The sequence below is a fragment of the Gadus morhua genome, chromosome 9 (genome assembly GCF_902167405.1).
Source record: "Gadus morhua chromosome 9, gadMor3.0, whole genome shotgun sequence".
NCBI classification, from domain to species: domain Eukaryota; kingdom Metazoa; phylum Chordata; class Actinopteri; order Gadiformes; family Gadidae; genus Gadus; species Gadus morhua.
The window spans coordinates 9,172,549-9,187,463 of record NC_044056.1 but is presented as its reverse complement, the minus strand read 5'-3'; the positions used below and the strand labels follow the sequence as shown (position 1 = coordinate 9,187,463).

Genomic DNA, 14,915 nt, shown 5'->3' with positions numbered 1-14,915 from the left:
CATAAATTTTTCTCATTTTAATGCTCTTATCAACATGGAGAAGTGCATCGGCTTGCCTTGTGCAAATGTTTTTTTATTGATAACAACATTGGCATATACTGATCAAAACAGGATGATGCAAAAAAAAAGCGTATAGTGCAATTAAACGATGAACATACAAACATACTGCTTTGAACATAGCAGTCAGGCTACTGCTTCTTTGTTTTGAGCCAAAAAAAAAAAAAAGAATTGCGTTAATCGCGCGATAAAGAATTTAACGCCGTTAAAATTGGTTTGCGTTATCGCCGTTAATAACGCGTTTAACTGACAGCACTAATAGAAATAGATGCATGGAGATATATATATATATATATATATATATATATATATATATATATATATATATATATACACACACACACAGTGTTGGGGAGTAACCGAATAAATTCTTAACAGAAACAGAATATTTTATGTGAATCTATTTTACCACTTTTAACAGATGAATAAATAAAGACACTGAAAAGGGAAAATTGGTAAATTCGTCTGTTGGTCATATCTTTTGCATAAACATACGCCCCTTATCAGGGGCGTAGCCACTTTGGGGCCAGGGGGGGGCATTCAGAGGATGGCTATCCCCCCCCCCCCCAGCAATAATCCAATAATAATTTCTCAACAGCAAATTATAATATACAATGCATTTCCAGGGACTTGGGCCTAACACATTCAGCCAGTTGGAACAGAAGAACATACCAGCATAGGCCTTTTTAGTAAGCAGGATTTGATGCTGCATTCCTACACTTATAAAATGCAATTCAATGAGTAACTAATCCAAGTATTCACATTGCAATACTCAGATTGAGTGATGTAATAAGTTACATATTACATTTTTTGGCATGTATTCTGTAACTGAATACATTTTAATAGTATCCTTCCCAACACTGTATGTATGCATGCATGCATACATGCGTGTATGTATGCATGCATGCATGCGTGTACGCACGCACAGAGAGAGAGAGAGAGAGAGAGAGAGAGAGAGAGAGAGAGAGAGAGAGAGAGAGAGAGAGAGAGAGAGAGAGAGAGAGAGAGAGAGAGAGAGAGAGAGAGAGAGAGAGAGAGAGAGAGAGAGAGAGAGAGAGAGAGAGAGAGAGAGAGAGAGAGAGATCTTTTAAGTAACACAATGTCTGAATCGGGTTGTTGGGTTTGTTTTCCAGACCTGTTGCTCACGGTGTCGCGGATCATCTGGGCCACGCTGCAGCACTCGGGGAACAGGTCCTTCAGCATCTTGGAGCCCTGCTTCAGGAATTCGTCCCTGAAGCTCTTGGTGATGGCCCCTTTAAGGAGTTCAAACACCTGGCCAACGCAAGTGGCACACAATCAGGAACGTGCAAGTCGAGACAGAGCTGAGTGATGTGGATGTCTGGGGGGGGGGGGTGAAGTCCTCCTCTTACCTGGTCCTCGTATCGCTGGATGCGGGCTACTGAAAGCAACAGCGCCACGCCGAAAGGACAAAGGTCTCCGTAGGATAACTGCAGAGGAAGTTATTAAGACTGTCAGAATGATGAGTCTGTTCACAGGGACGATGTACTGTTCACTGCTGAACAGGGGAGGGAGGGAGGGAGGGAGATACCACCTATGTAGTGTAGGGCTGGGCGATATGGACAAAATCTTATATCACGATATGAGTAATTTTATATCACGATATGGATATATATCACGATATGGTATTTTTGAAGTAAATTAAAATAATAAATGGCTTAAAATAACCATACTTCACATTTGATCAGTTTTTTCTTTTATTTTGAACTTGAATTTCCATGCTTACAAAGGAGTAAGTAGCGAACAATCTGGCATTAACTGCAGTGTCATATAGTGCAAACATCTTGTAAACATTGAAATGTTTTTTCAATACAAATAACATTTTTTTTTAAAGGTGTGCTTCACACCTGCCTGGCTGTCAGTCAGTGCAGTGTAATATAAAATAAAAATCACAGCATCACACAAATATTTTAAATACTAATTATACACCTATAAAATAAAGTTATGTGCTGTGCAAATAGCTGGGGGTAAAAATAGAACTGTTTCTTCAATACAAATGAGATTTTTTTTCAAGTTAACAGGTGAGTCTCACACCTGCCTTGCTTCAGTCAGTGCAGTGCAATATACTTTTTTTTTTTTTTTTTTCTCTCGGTATAAACGATATGGCCAAATCTCTCCCGGTAGACACTTTCATATCGTCCACGGTATGATATCGTCATATCGCCCAGCCCTAATGTAGTGGTGAACGGGGGAGTGAGATAGTGGAAGGAGTTCAAATAAAAGGACTTGAAAAGGTCGTGACCTTTAGGCTTTTGAGGAACTCCCTCCCGAGGTCGTGGTCCAGGCGGATGGCGAAGACGATGTGGAGGATGGCGGTGCCCTCCACATGCCTCAGCTGGTCCTTGGGGATGGCCTGCACCTCCAGCTCCATGCTCCTACACACAGTGCTGCGTTAGAGCCAGCAAACGCACACATACACACACACACACACATCCCTAACCGACGCACACAAGCTCCACCGGGGTCCAGAGCTCCAAGGCTGGACCGGTGTTCTAAACACCTGAAGATCTCAGATGACTTTATGGATCAGGGGGAAAATGTTATTTCTATAATAAGATAAAAAGGTATCTGACACAAAGTACGGCACAGAACAATAAGGTCAATGTGCAGGACAAAAGTTTGTTTGTAAATAAAGCAAATATGCATATAGAAAAGCACATAAGGCTTGCATGCTGTTTATACATAAATATGTGTGCGCTGTGATGTTTTTATCACTTACTCTCCGCGCTCTTGTTCATCTTTCTGCTGAAGGTCTTGCTCATTAAAGTAACCGATGATTCCATCCAGGACCTGCTTCTTACAGCCCTGTGAGACGAGTAGGATGCATCAACAATCATTTAATGGTCTCCATGTAACCAATTACAACTTATTTTCCCCAAATGATGCATAGCTGCATCAGTAAGAAATGGCTGGAGAGCAGAAGCATTTCCTGCTGTCTGCGGTAGCTTTAAGTTAACAAGGGCCAGTTCCTTATGGCAGAACATTGCGATGAGAACAAACGCTCTGATAGAGTGAGGAGAGTCCTCAGTCCTGCCACCGACAGGGTTCGAACCGTCCACCCCGAGATGAGAAAGACAATACGGCCAAGTGACTGTAAAGACTCGGGTCTTCCTCTTCCAATCCAGGGGTGGCCGGTTGGAGACCCTGCGGTGTGGCCGTGTAGCGTCAGAGAAGCCGCTACAAGGTGCTACATGTGCGTGCACACCTTGGCAGACAGCAGCAGCAGCTGGTAGATCAACGGTGGGACCTCCTGTAGCTCCAGCTTGCCGAACATCCTGAGAACCTTCTCCAGCAGGAACTGCAGCTCCTCTGGAGACAAGGGGACGTCCCTGAAGAGGAGACACCAGATGGACCAGACAGGGGTTTAAGGATAAAGGTTATGGGTTTGATTACAATATTCTCAATAATGCCTCACTGTAGGCACCATAGAGCAAGATGCCCTTACCCCTACCTGCTCCTTAATGACCTGTCTCTGTACTATCTAACCCCTACCTGCTCCTTAATGACCTGTCTCTGTACTGTCTAACCCCTACCTGCTCCTTAATGACATGTCTCTGTACTGTCTAACCCCTACATGCTCCTTAATGACATGTCTCTGTACGGTCTAACCCCTACATGCTCCTTAATTGCTTGTCTCTGTGCCGTCCAATCCCCTACATGCTCTCTAATGACATGTCTCTGTACCATCTAACCCCAACTGCTCCCTGATGACCTGTCTCTGTACTGTCTAACCCCTACCTGCTCTGTAATGACCTCTCTGTACTGTCTAACCCTTACCTGTTCCCTATTGACATGTCTTTGTACTGTCCAACTCCTACATGCTCCTTAACAACATGTCCTAAAATTCAGTTTAATTCAGTGAATTGACTACATTGGATGAAAGCATCTGCTAAATTACTAAATATAATTTAAAGCAGTTATAACCGTGTTACATAGACAACAAACGAGGAATACGACGTGACGAAGGCAAACTTACCGAAACATGGTGGTCAAATGGATCACACACTTTGGCTCCCATCTGCATGAACACACACACAAACACACACACACACACACGCACACACTTCTTAGGATAGTATGCCATAGAGCTCAGCTGTGTATACCAAGGCCTGTATCTCTAATCTCATCTTTATTTCATCTCATTTCGACTTGTTTTTTTACATGGAAGTCGAGTCCACAGATTTCCTGACAAGAACCCTTAAACTCCAACTGAACTTAGTATACATGTGTGAGCAATGAGCCAAGTGTGCAGTAGGCAGTGGACGGAAGCTGTAGTGGAGGAGACAATCGTTTAGTAGCTGGTCACCTGCTGGAGCAGAGGCTGTTGATGAGTTGCTTCTTGTACTCCTCTCCACTCAGTTCTCCTGGAAGTAAGAGAAACCATGAGGAACTACAAAGACACTTTGTGGGACTAAATTCATACAAGCCCTACAAGAACAAACACATGTCTAAACACAACAGAAGTTTCATAGCAAATATCTGTATGGGCCTCATTCACCAAGCAGCTATCTTGATTAGGCCGAGCTAGGGCCGAACTGAGAGGGCTGTACCAATAGTTACCTTTGCCAAATGACAGTGATTCACAGGCGGCCAGGGCCGTCAGCACGCTAGGAAACAGCTCCAGAGACTTCCCACTGGCCATCTTGCCCGACTTGATGGCCTCCACAAAATGGGAGGCCACTTCTGCCAAACATGCTCCGGATAGATTCGGAGCCTGTCACAAAAAACAAGAAACATAAAGTGTGAAAGTGTACAAGTCAAAGATGGATTGGAAATAGTTGGTAGGTAAGGTTCATGTTATTAACTATTAGGACATAGGGATATAAATGAAACATGTTGAAAACAAGCTACTGATAGACATTCAACTTTACATTTTGGACATTTATTAGACGCTTTCTTCCAAAGTGACTGATAATAGACAAACAGAGCCCTGTGATATCTAATAGTAGCAGGGGTCTGTGTCAATGCATCGACGTGATAAAAAGGTCCAAAGGTCCGTTTTATTAATTGACAGCATTGATCCGTCAGGTCAGATCAACCTATTGGGTCACGAAGAAGACTTTCACCTCCAACATGAGCAGACCAATGATGTCGGCTGCCACCTCTGACTGCAGATCCCCGGACTCGCACAGCGGGATAAAGTGCTGATACAGGAGCAGTCTCCTGCCCGAGCCTTTGGGGTCATTGTGGGGCGACCCTGTTTAAATGTTAAATAAAGGACGTTTTAATAGGTTTTGAAAAAGGGCATTTAATAACAACTAAAAATTAAAACAAGAAGATGATGAAGAAGGATCCCTACAATAACAATAGGTATCCACATATACTCTGTGAATACCTAAAAATATGACATCTCTAAGGTTATACTTTATTTGGGATTCGAGCCATTCACCTTTGAAGATCCCTTTGATCGTGGCTCCTATATTCTTCCCCTTCAGTGCGGCGTTGGTGAGAACTTTGATCAGCTGGCAGAGGAACGAGGCAAAGGGTGAAAGGTCAGGCAGCAGAATGTGTCAGGGCAGGGGACACCTACCTTGTAGATCATTCAATTCAATTGTATTTGTAGCCCTGAATCACCGGTAGTCTCAGAGGGCTTAACAGGCCATGTATTTATGACAACCCCCTGACCCTATAGCCCCGCAGAGGGCAAGATAAAATTCCGTTAATTAGCAAGGAAGAAATCTTGAGGAGGAACGTAGAGTTGGGGATCCCTCCCTTCAGGGATGTTCAGAGTGCAATGGCTTCCATAATTGACACACACACACACACACACACACACACACACACACACACACACACACACACACACACACACACACACACACACACACACACACACACACACACAAAATATTTTAAATCGGTGATGGGGTGCTGGCATCCCGAAGTCACCGCAACACGCAGGCATCATGTATGGTGATAACTTTAAAGGTTACCTGGTCGTTGGATAAGGATGACAGGTACTGCTGAAGCTCCCCCGGCCCGTCTCCTCCTTCCGACAGCGACAGGATCTTGTCCATCACAGCTATCATGGTGAATTTAGAACAACCTGGAAGGACAACCGACTTTCGTGGAGGAAAATGTTCTGTTCCTGTACCGATTGTTATGGTATGCAGGGGTTTCCTATTCACAATCTCCCGCCATACATGTTCCTGCTACGGTTGCCAGATCCGTATCGAAGCGGTCCGTATTTTCAGATCGTAAACAGTGTCATATTTTCTGTCTTTTAATTCTCTTTGGTTTAAACGATAGCTTACATTCGATAAAAGTGTTAACAAGCCCTGCGTATGTTTTATTTGTGGAAAAAAACATTATCTCAAATATAGTCATAAATATGTCGTATACGTTCTTTGGACAAACCTGGCAACAACGCGATTTCCGGATGACGTCAGCTGCCCAACAGAATGTTATTATATGTATGTTATTTTATTTTATTACGTTCTGACAGATTAAATGTATAAACCTTGTATATTCATAATTTATATTTATCAATTATACATATTTATTAATATTTCCAAGTGATTTGTTCTTCGTGGGAGATGATGATGCGTCACCTAGGATTTGTACCGCCACCTATTGGACTGATGGAGTATTATGTTATGAAGGGATGAACAGTTCATCCTATCAATGATTACGAACAGGTGCTTGGCTAGGGATTAGGGAGATAGTTTATATCGATATATAGATCAGCCATACCCGTCGTCGGGTCACCGAGACCTGGCTGCGATAACGCGGGTGTCCTTTGAACTGCGACGCAGCGGCACGCGATTAGACGTCGGGAGACTCGAGTTTACGCCCATCGTCACAGAACAGGACCCAAGGACAGACCCTCTCACACCACCCACACACACACACACACATACACACACAAACAGCCACTGGCTCCCCGACCGCAGTGTGTATCCATGTGTTGGGGTGATGTAACGCTGGCCCTCTGGTGACTACGGATGGCGGTGTGTGCCAGGCTTTGCGGAGTGGGCCAGTCGCGGAGGTGCAGGCGACGACAGCGACACGGAGGCCAGGATCAGCCGGTCAGCGACTCTGACGTGGACATGGACGATGAGGAGGACGAGCGGATCGTGGGCCAGAAGCAGGCCGCCGGTGGCTGCGGCGGCCTCGACTGCCAGGCTGCAGGCCCCAGCGGTGGCCCCGGTGACGTGTGTTGTGAACACGCCGGCGGCTGCAGGCCCCAGGGGCTGCTGGGACGGGCCATCACGGGACCTCCAAACCCGCAGTCGCTGCTGGATCTGCCGCCGGAGCTGCTGGTTGAGATCTTCTCCCTGCTGCCCGGGACGGCGCTGCCTACCGTCGCTCTGGTCTGCAAGCAGTTCAAGCAGATCCTCAACACCGAGACGATCTGGAGGAGACGATGCGCTGCAGGTAAATCTAGGCTTAGTGTTACTGCTGTCAGTGACCACTTGTTATTGACATGTGTATGAGTCGTAATGTATATGTATCTATGTATTTAGATGCATGTATGCAATCAAACGACATCAAGCACATTCCTCTGTTGCCATATGTACCTGCATAGAATGTGCACCTGTCTCTCTTGTTGACTGTGATCACACCTAACCTAACCGTGAAAACCCTGGCATTATTGATGCAAATCCAGCCATGCATTTGATTTTAGAATGGTACATTTTACTGATGAAACTGTATATTGTCCCGACCTACTCTAACCCAGATACCATCGTTTTTTTATGCTGCAGGTGTAGACAACGTTGTAATATGCTAAAACATTTCCTGGTAGCCTCACTTTCACTTTTTGAATGACATGCTATCGGTTGTTGTTTTGCTCTGTAGAATTTGGCGTGAACGAGGACCTACGTAAGATGGAGGTTGGCGGTGTGTCCAGCCGTGACTTCTATGTAAAATGTAAGCCTAGATTTTAACCTCTCCTCCACTGTCACTGATGCATTAGTTTAAATCAACCCCTAAATAATGAGTAAGCCTTTTTATCTCTCTCTCACCCCCACACACACACACACACACACACACACACACACACACACACACACACACACACACACACACACACACACACACACACACACACACACACACACACACACACACACACACACGGGTCTCCCAACTTATCTTCTGTTGCCGAGATTAGATAAAATATAATTCAGAAAATGTCTCTTTCGATATATATATATTTTTAAATCAACACGTGGCTACCGATTCTACATGACTTTGATTCTAAAAAGAATACTTAAGAATACATAATGAACGTGTCATTTAAGTACATGACATTTTTCCCATCAATTCCGCTTCAATGCATCAATAAAAAATGCTAATGCAGTCAACTCTCGGCCCTCAACCTACTTTTGTGGCACAAATGTCTAGGTGGTCCCTCGAGTGAAGTCTGGACACTACATGGCGTCCTCCCTGATTACTACTAGCACAAGGACTATAGGGATGTGTAGGCTTTCATACACTGTATGTAACGTAGCATGTGTGGTCCATACCTTTATTACGGTTCATTGTGGGTTGACTAACATGGTTTCGAAGATCTGAAACAAAGGCACGATCAACTCTCTTTGAGGCTAATGATGCCCTTTCTTCTGCAGTGTTGCTATTGTGTAGCGATTCTTAACCGTGGATGGCTTTTATAGGAGAGGATAGGACAATGAGATAGCTAATGGTTAGCATGCTGTCTATGTGCCTTTTGGGTAGTTTATTTCCCATGTGAGGGCATGTGGTTGGGGTTAATTTGAGGCATGTGAAGCCATTTTGAGCCTGCAACCATGACAAAGGGCTCTGTGCTAATAATACTATACTAATATTCTCAACTAAGGGTCCATACGTTGTTTACGCTATAACTTAACACTGCACTTAACTAAACCCGTATTATCTAAATGGTGTTTGTGTGACTACTGTTACAGTGTATGTTGGTCATGTGTTTAGGAAACTGCTCATACTGTAATTTTGTCTTTTAGTGCTTCACCCATACAAAAGTGTCCTGGGTCTCTGGCAGCCTGATATTGGCCCATATGGAGGGCTTCTCAATGTGGTGGTGAGTGACTCACACACCGCTACACCGTGCTCAATGGACACTGTAATTGGCCAAAGGGATTGGACTAACATTCTTGGCACACATATTTCTGATTGGACTGTCTGAATGTGTCTTATAATGGTTCATATGATATTGCTTCTTGGGGAATGTGTTTTTTTGGCGGTAGAATTGATAAAGCCCAAGTCCGATGTTTTAAAGAAAAAAACTGATTTGTTTAGGATTTTACCAGCTTAGATTGTCAATCCTCTCTGTCCAGTGTACATTTAGAATATGACAAACTTATGACTATACGGGCCCTCCTCCAGTTTGACCCTAGATATGTACCTCACTCTCTCTTGCCCTCTGATTCAACTTTTGTTGTTTGGTAAATCTACAACTGGCTATGCCCTCTGCCCTCCTTTTTATCTCTCCATTCATAGCTTCTAATCGATGCCCTTTGAAGTCTTCCTAACACTTCCGATAGCCATGCTCTCTTGAAACCTCTACTAGTGCTTGTCTTGGTTATCGTATCGTAACATGAAACACAACGATAGACCAGATTTGTTCCGATTTAGTCAAACTTGACGCATACTACTACTGTATGAACATGTCCAGTTGAAGATTCCATTTAAGGAAGTGGGCAAATGTATTTTTACGGCTAACTACATTTTTATGCATGGATATATATTTACTCATTAAGCTGAGGCCTTTATCCAAAGTGACTTGCAGCGAATACAGACACACCACCAGGGATTGACATGACACGTTGGTTCCAGGTGGAGGGGCTGTTTGTGGTCGGCTGGATGTACCTGCCGCCTCATGACCCGCGCGTGGAGGATCCCATGAGAAGGAGGCCTCTGTTCCGCATCACCATGTCGGAGGACAGGAAGGCTTCTGTGGAGTGCATGTACGGACACAAGGGCCCTCACAAGGGAGATATACAGGCAAGTCCCTCTGCAGAGCTCTGGCCCAGTCCTGGGGAAGCCTGTAGAGCATACTCACAAAAACATAGGTGTCAAGGTCTGAAAATCACTCGGAAATTTGGATTTTTATAGTATTGGAAAGTACTTAGATATCCAGTTTAAAATGAGTTATAGTCCTTTAAAAACAAAAGTGGCTCAAAGTTATTTTCTTTGCTGGAATAAAGCCTTGTACAAAAAAGTCCCTAAATATCCCAAACCCTCCACCCTGATCAATCTGACATATCTCTTTATTTTTCAGACTGTTAAGAAGGATGAGTTTTCCACCAAATGTAACCAGACAGACCACCATCGCATGCCCGGAGGCCGACAGGAGGTAAGGCTGCCATTTCTGTCCTCCTCTGCACCAATAATAGCCGTTTTGTATCCCACTGAAGCCCCAACTGGAGGTGCTTGGTTCGGGAGCACCCTGGCACATTTTACTCTCCTCGGCCACCTAAATCTGCTGCAAATGGGTTTGGATGGGAAAGTGGTGACCCAGACTTTACATGGATGGCTTTCGATAAAGAAACCTCAATGACTGCAAATAATGTTCCACTTTGCCTTTCCTCTGTGTCTAATGTTCAGTGTTTGAAAGGCCCAGTGGTTCCTGCAACACTTCTGTCATGTTTTTAGTTGGTAATATATATACTATAGTGCTAAATGGCTCATTGGCTCTTGTGTGTATTTTTATGTAGCAGGGTTTCTTGTGCTTAAGCTTACTTGGCTAACAAACCGAGGCCTGACTAACATTGATCTTCAAGGAAGAGACGAATATACAGGATCTCTGTTGGCAGAGAGGGTGTACAAGGCGTCCTAAAGGGAAATCCATTTACTTTATTGGCTGTAACTTGTTACCCTTGAGTGGTCAAACTATCCCACACACTTTGTTCTTGTCATGTGTTTAAAAAGGTCGATTTGTTAGTTTGCTCATGTGTGTTATTGCACTTCTGATCCATTACGTGCGTGTGTGTGTGTGTGTTTGCAGGAGTTCAGGACTTGGTTGGAGGAAGAATGGGGACGGACGCTGGAAGACATCTTCCATGAACACACACAGGAGCTCATCCTCATGAAGTTCATTTATACCAGCCAATATGAGTAGGTTGTTTTTACTTCAATGTTTGTGTGTGTGCCATTTCTTAAAGCTGTTCCAAATTCAAAGACACCAACATTTCCCGTCTGCAATAAATAAAGCACCATCCTATCATGCATTTACATATTACAGTGAAAGTATTGTTTGTTTTTATCTTGCCTTTGATTTGTGCTGTTTTCTGCTGCTGATCGCTGACACCTGAGTTTCCCTCGCGGGGATTAATATTGTTGTCTTACCCTGGCCTCCTTCAAGTGAATGATCCCCAATGCCTTGTTTCGGTAGCAACTGCCTGACCTACCGGCGGATCTACCTTCCTCCTCTGCTGCCCACGGATCTCCTGAGACCTGGGCTGTTCAAGGGCACCTACGGCAGCCACGGCCTGGAGATTGTCATGCTGAGCTTCCACGGGGCGAGTGCCCGAGCCACCAAGCTCACGGTGAGTTCTGGTTGTTCCTCTTCTGCAGCAACACATCACACGTCTGCTCAGGGCAGGGAATGTCAGCCAAGTGTGTGTGATTCACAAAGAGATTGGAGACACAGATGATAATGATAACACGCTCACCCATTCTCAGTGCCATTATCCAGAATTTCCTGTCTGTTTGTGAGGAAATTTTAAGTTTATTATTTCAATTAATAAACGCCTATCGCTGCAAAACATTAGAAATTCTATAGAGATGAATTCCTCTGATTAATTAAACTAAAACTATTGGGTCTACATGGCGTGCATCTCCGGGCGTATTCCACCATGTGATGGTGATGACCCTGCGCACACAGGGAGACCCCAACGTCCCCGCCGGCCAGCTGACCCTGGAGGTGGACCTGAGTCGTCCCGTGGTCCTCCCAGATCTGGAGCGCCAGCGCAGCATAGAGGAGCTGTCCCGCCTGGTCCTAGGAGTGCACGCCGAGGTCCAGAGGGAGGGGCCTGCCCCTGCAGCCTGCCCCGCGGGAGAGGGCCCCCTGGGGGTCACCGGGGGAAACGGGGCCGTCGGGGTCGCCAGCGGAGGCCCCCCTGAGGGGGTCCCTGAGGGGGGGGCCGCGGGGGAGAGCAGCAGCGAAGCCAGTGGCGGGGCTGAGGCGTCTGGGGCCAGCAGGGGGAGCAGCGCTCCAAGCCCCCCAGAGTCCCAGCCCTTCATCCTGCCCCTGGGGGTCATGGCCCGCAACGAGGTCTACCCTCGCACCTGCAAGAAGTGGTGAGTCCCAGCTGGAGTTGCAATGTTCACAGAAATTAAACAGAAATGTGTTTTCGAGCAGTGGTTATATTCATCGAGTTACGTTACATCTATTTAGCTGAGGTTTTTGTCAAAAGCGCTTTCAAACAATAAAGATACAACCTAAGGAGGGCAAGTGGCATGCAACAGTACATCAACTGCATCAATTAGGCAAAGTGCTTTAGGGGCTACATTATAGAACGATGAGATGAAGATAGATGTTTGTATTTCATTTTAGTATTCTTTTTTACTTTTTATTATTATTTTATTTTTGTTATTATTATTTATTATTGTCTGAACGGATGAGTTTTCAGTCTGCGGCGGAAGATTTGGTTTCAGCTGTCCTGAGTTGGGGAGCTTGTTTCATCATTGTGGAGGCGGGACAGCAAACAAGCAATATTTTTGTTGTTTGTTGATCGAGTGGCAGCTTGGGTCCCTCCAAGGGTAGCAGGCAGTTTGGCCCTCAAAGAGCCTGGTGGGCAGGTTGGGCTGTGTGGTTTGACCATACACTGCATGAAGGATGGGTCTGGGCGGTTTACAACAGGGTAGGCACCTACCAGTGCCTTGAATTGTGTTCGCGCAGCCAGCGGTAGCCAGTGCACGTTGCAGCGATGTAATCGTACGGTGACATGTTTGATCCTCACTTGTTAAACCCCACTCAAACCCAACCCAAGCTAAGCATAAAAACGAGTGCGTTCAATGACTCCCCTCTCTACCTTTTTTGCTTTCAGCTTCTACGGGACGGGGCAGATCGCCGGCCACGGCTTCACCAGCCCCGAGCGCACGCCCGGGCTCTTCGTGCTCTTCGACAAAGATCGCTTCGGCTTCATCTGGCTGGAGCTGAAGTCCTTCAGCATGTACAGCCGACTGACAGACCGGCTAGGCCACGCCCACTCCCCCGACATGGAGTGCTTTGAAGCCATGCTACGTAACATGCAGTCGTGGACGTCCTGATAGGAGCAGCGACGCTAGAGCCACCTAAATTAGCAGTGCACTAATGCCCCCGCGTACGTAGCTCGCTCTCTCTCCCCCTGCTCCCTCCTCGATAAACCGCGCGCCACTTCCAACCCCGACCACTATTAACTATTATCTCGCTGATGGTATCTAAAACAGTGGTTTTACGGTCTCCAGATAGTTAGTGTCCACTGATACAACTTCGCTCTTTCACAACATGTACTTTGAATACTCACCATCTAGACATGACATCCGAGGCTACATGACACCACGTTTATTTTGTGGCGTGTTTTCAAGGGAAGAAAGCTTGAACTAGCTGGGGCTGGATCACAATCACGGGTGAATAATGTGAGGACATAGGAGGGGTGTGACTGATAACATGTTTTCTTTAATGAAGAGGGGTGTGACTGACAACATGTTGTCTTTAATGTCTCGGCCCCGGCATAGCCACAGGCCACGTTGCACACAATAGCTTCTCAATAGTTTTGTATTTATTTATTTATTTTATTTATTTATTCCCAGCTTAAGACTCGGAAGATAATGATAGCGGAACCAACAGTATGTGCCTCTTGTTATGAAACGTACACAATGTACTCTGCACGATATTTAAAAGGAAGAGGCATCCAATGTATTCTGGTCTGTGTTCTATCTAATGGCCCTAGTTAATCGCATGCAGACATTTGTTTTGAATCTAGTTACAATATCCTCACAACCATGACTGCAATATTATGAGGGGATTTTAGGACAATGGTGAGGCTTACTGCTTTGTTATTAGATTCGTTCCACAGTTTATCACTTATTGATTAAATAGAGCTAATCACGATATATAAAGAAAACAAAATAATGCATCTCAGGTGTTTAATACATGACACTAAGTCCATAACCAATTGATGATAACTATTTTAATAACCCATAGAGTAATAAAGTGTGCATTATAAAATGTGATTAATTTTATATAATCCACCATTGGAAAAAGTAGTTTTTGCTATCTTATCTTATTCTGCAATGTGAACTTTGGACATTTTACTGACTAAATATATTGTCTTTTGAAATAGATTTGGCTGGCTTCATACTGGCAAATAGTTATTTGTTTTTTGTTTAATTTGTAAATGGTGACCAATCCCTAGTGGTGACTGATCCCAAAACACAAGGCATATTTCAAAGTTCAAAGTGTCTGTATGTCTTATCATGGCCTCTATAAGCTCTCTGCTCCAAGTGCACTTTTCTGGGCGGTATACTGATCTAAAACCACTAGGAAACACCTTTATAAAAGACCTTGATAGAGAAACTGTGAAACATTCATGAAATACTTGCAATGTCTAATATAAGGGATGGTTGTTTTAGTTTAGAGTCGCATTTACTCAATTTCTGGCTATCTTTGTACGTTTCCCTTTCATTCATTAGCCTTCGATCTTTAACCCTTGAATGATTTGCCTTCAAACACATGCGTGGTTTCATGGAAAGGCCTACTTGGGAACACTTGGAAGTTTTGACCCACTGCACTGCTACCATCTGATTTCAGGGAGCGTTTCAGCGTAGAGACCCTCGGGTAACTAAGATAACAACTACAAGAAGAACATCTTTTGTCACAGCTGTATGTTCTCTAATAAACTTACAGGTAAAAATTC

General features: G+C 44.7%; 2 protein-coding genes across 3 annotated transcripts in view; one reads left to right on the top strand and one right to left on the bottom strand.

The window, feature by feature from the left end:
• fanci (FA complementation group I) overlaps positions 1 to 6,898 on the bottom strand; it is a 19,761-nt gene extending 12,863 nt beyond the window's left edge. Inside the window, exons 1-12 of one of the 2 annotated variants that reach the window (XM_030367220.1) lie at positions 6,769 to 6,898; positions 6,009 to 6,121; positions 5,465 to 5,537; positions 5,142 to 5,272; positions 4,636 to 4,789; positions 4,382 to 4,439; positions 4,052 to 4,093; positions 3,281 to 3,404; positions 2,795 to 2,880; positions 2,318 to 2,450; positions 1,428 to 1,505; positions 1,193 to 1,329 (exon numbers count right to left, since the gene is read on the bottom strand). In XM_030367220.1, the coding sequence (XP_030223080.1) occupies positions 1,193 to 1,329; positions 1,428 to 1,505; positions 2,318 to 2,450; positions 2,795 to 2,880; positions 3,281 to 3,404; positions 4,052 to 4,093; positions 4,382 to 4,439; positions 4,636 to 4,789; positions 5,142 to 5,272; positions 5,465 to 5,537; positions 6,009 to 6,104 (1,112 nt within the window). In that variant the 5' untranslated portion in view covers positions 6,105 to 6,121; positions 6,769 to 6,898. Of the gene's footprint in view, positions 1 to 1,192; positions 1,330 to 1,427; positions 1,506 to 2,317; positions 2,451 to 2,794; positions 2,881 to 3,280; positions 3,405 to 4,051; positions 4,094 to 4,381; positions 4,440 to 4,635; positions 4,790 to 5,141; positions 5,273 to 5,464; positions 5,538 to 6,008; positions 6,298 to 6,768 lie in introns of those variants that run through there. The other variant, XM_030367221.1, reaches the window with a different exon arrangement.
• Positions 6,657 to 14,915, top strand: fbxo31 (F-box protein 31). Its single transcript, XM_030367225.1, has 9 exons — positions 6,657 to 7,452; positions 7,876 to 7,947; positions 9,018 to 9,094; positions 9,850 to 10,017; positions 10,295 to 10,369; positions 11,021 to 11,130; positions 11,408 to 11,561; positions 11,900 to 12,315; positions 13,065 to 14,915. The coding sequence occupies exons 1-9, from the start codon at positions 7,020 to 7,022 to the stop codon at positions 13,285 to 13,287; spliced, it is 1,728 nt and encodes a 575-aa protein (XP_030223085.1). The 5' UTR covers positions 6,657 to 7,019; the 3' UTR covers positions 13,288 to 14,915.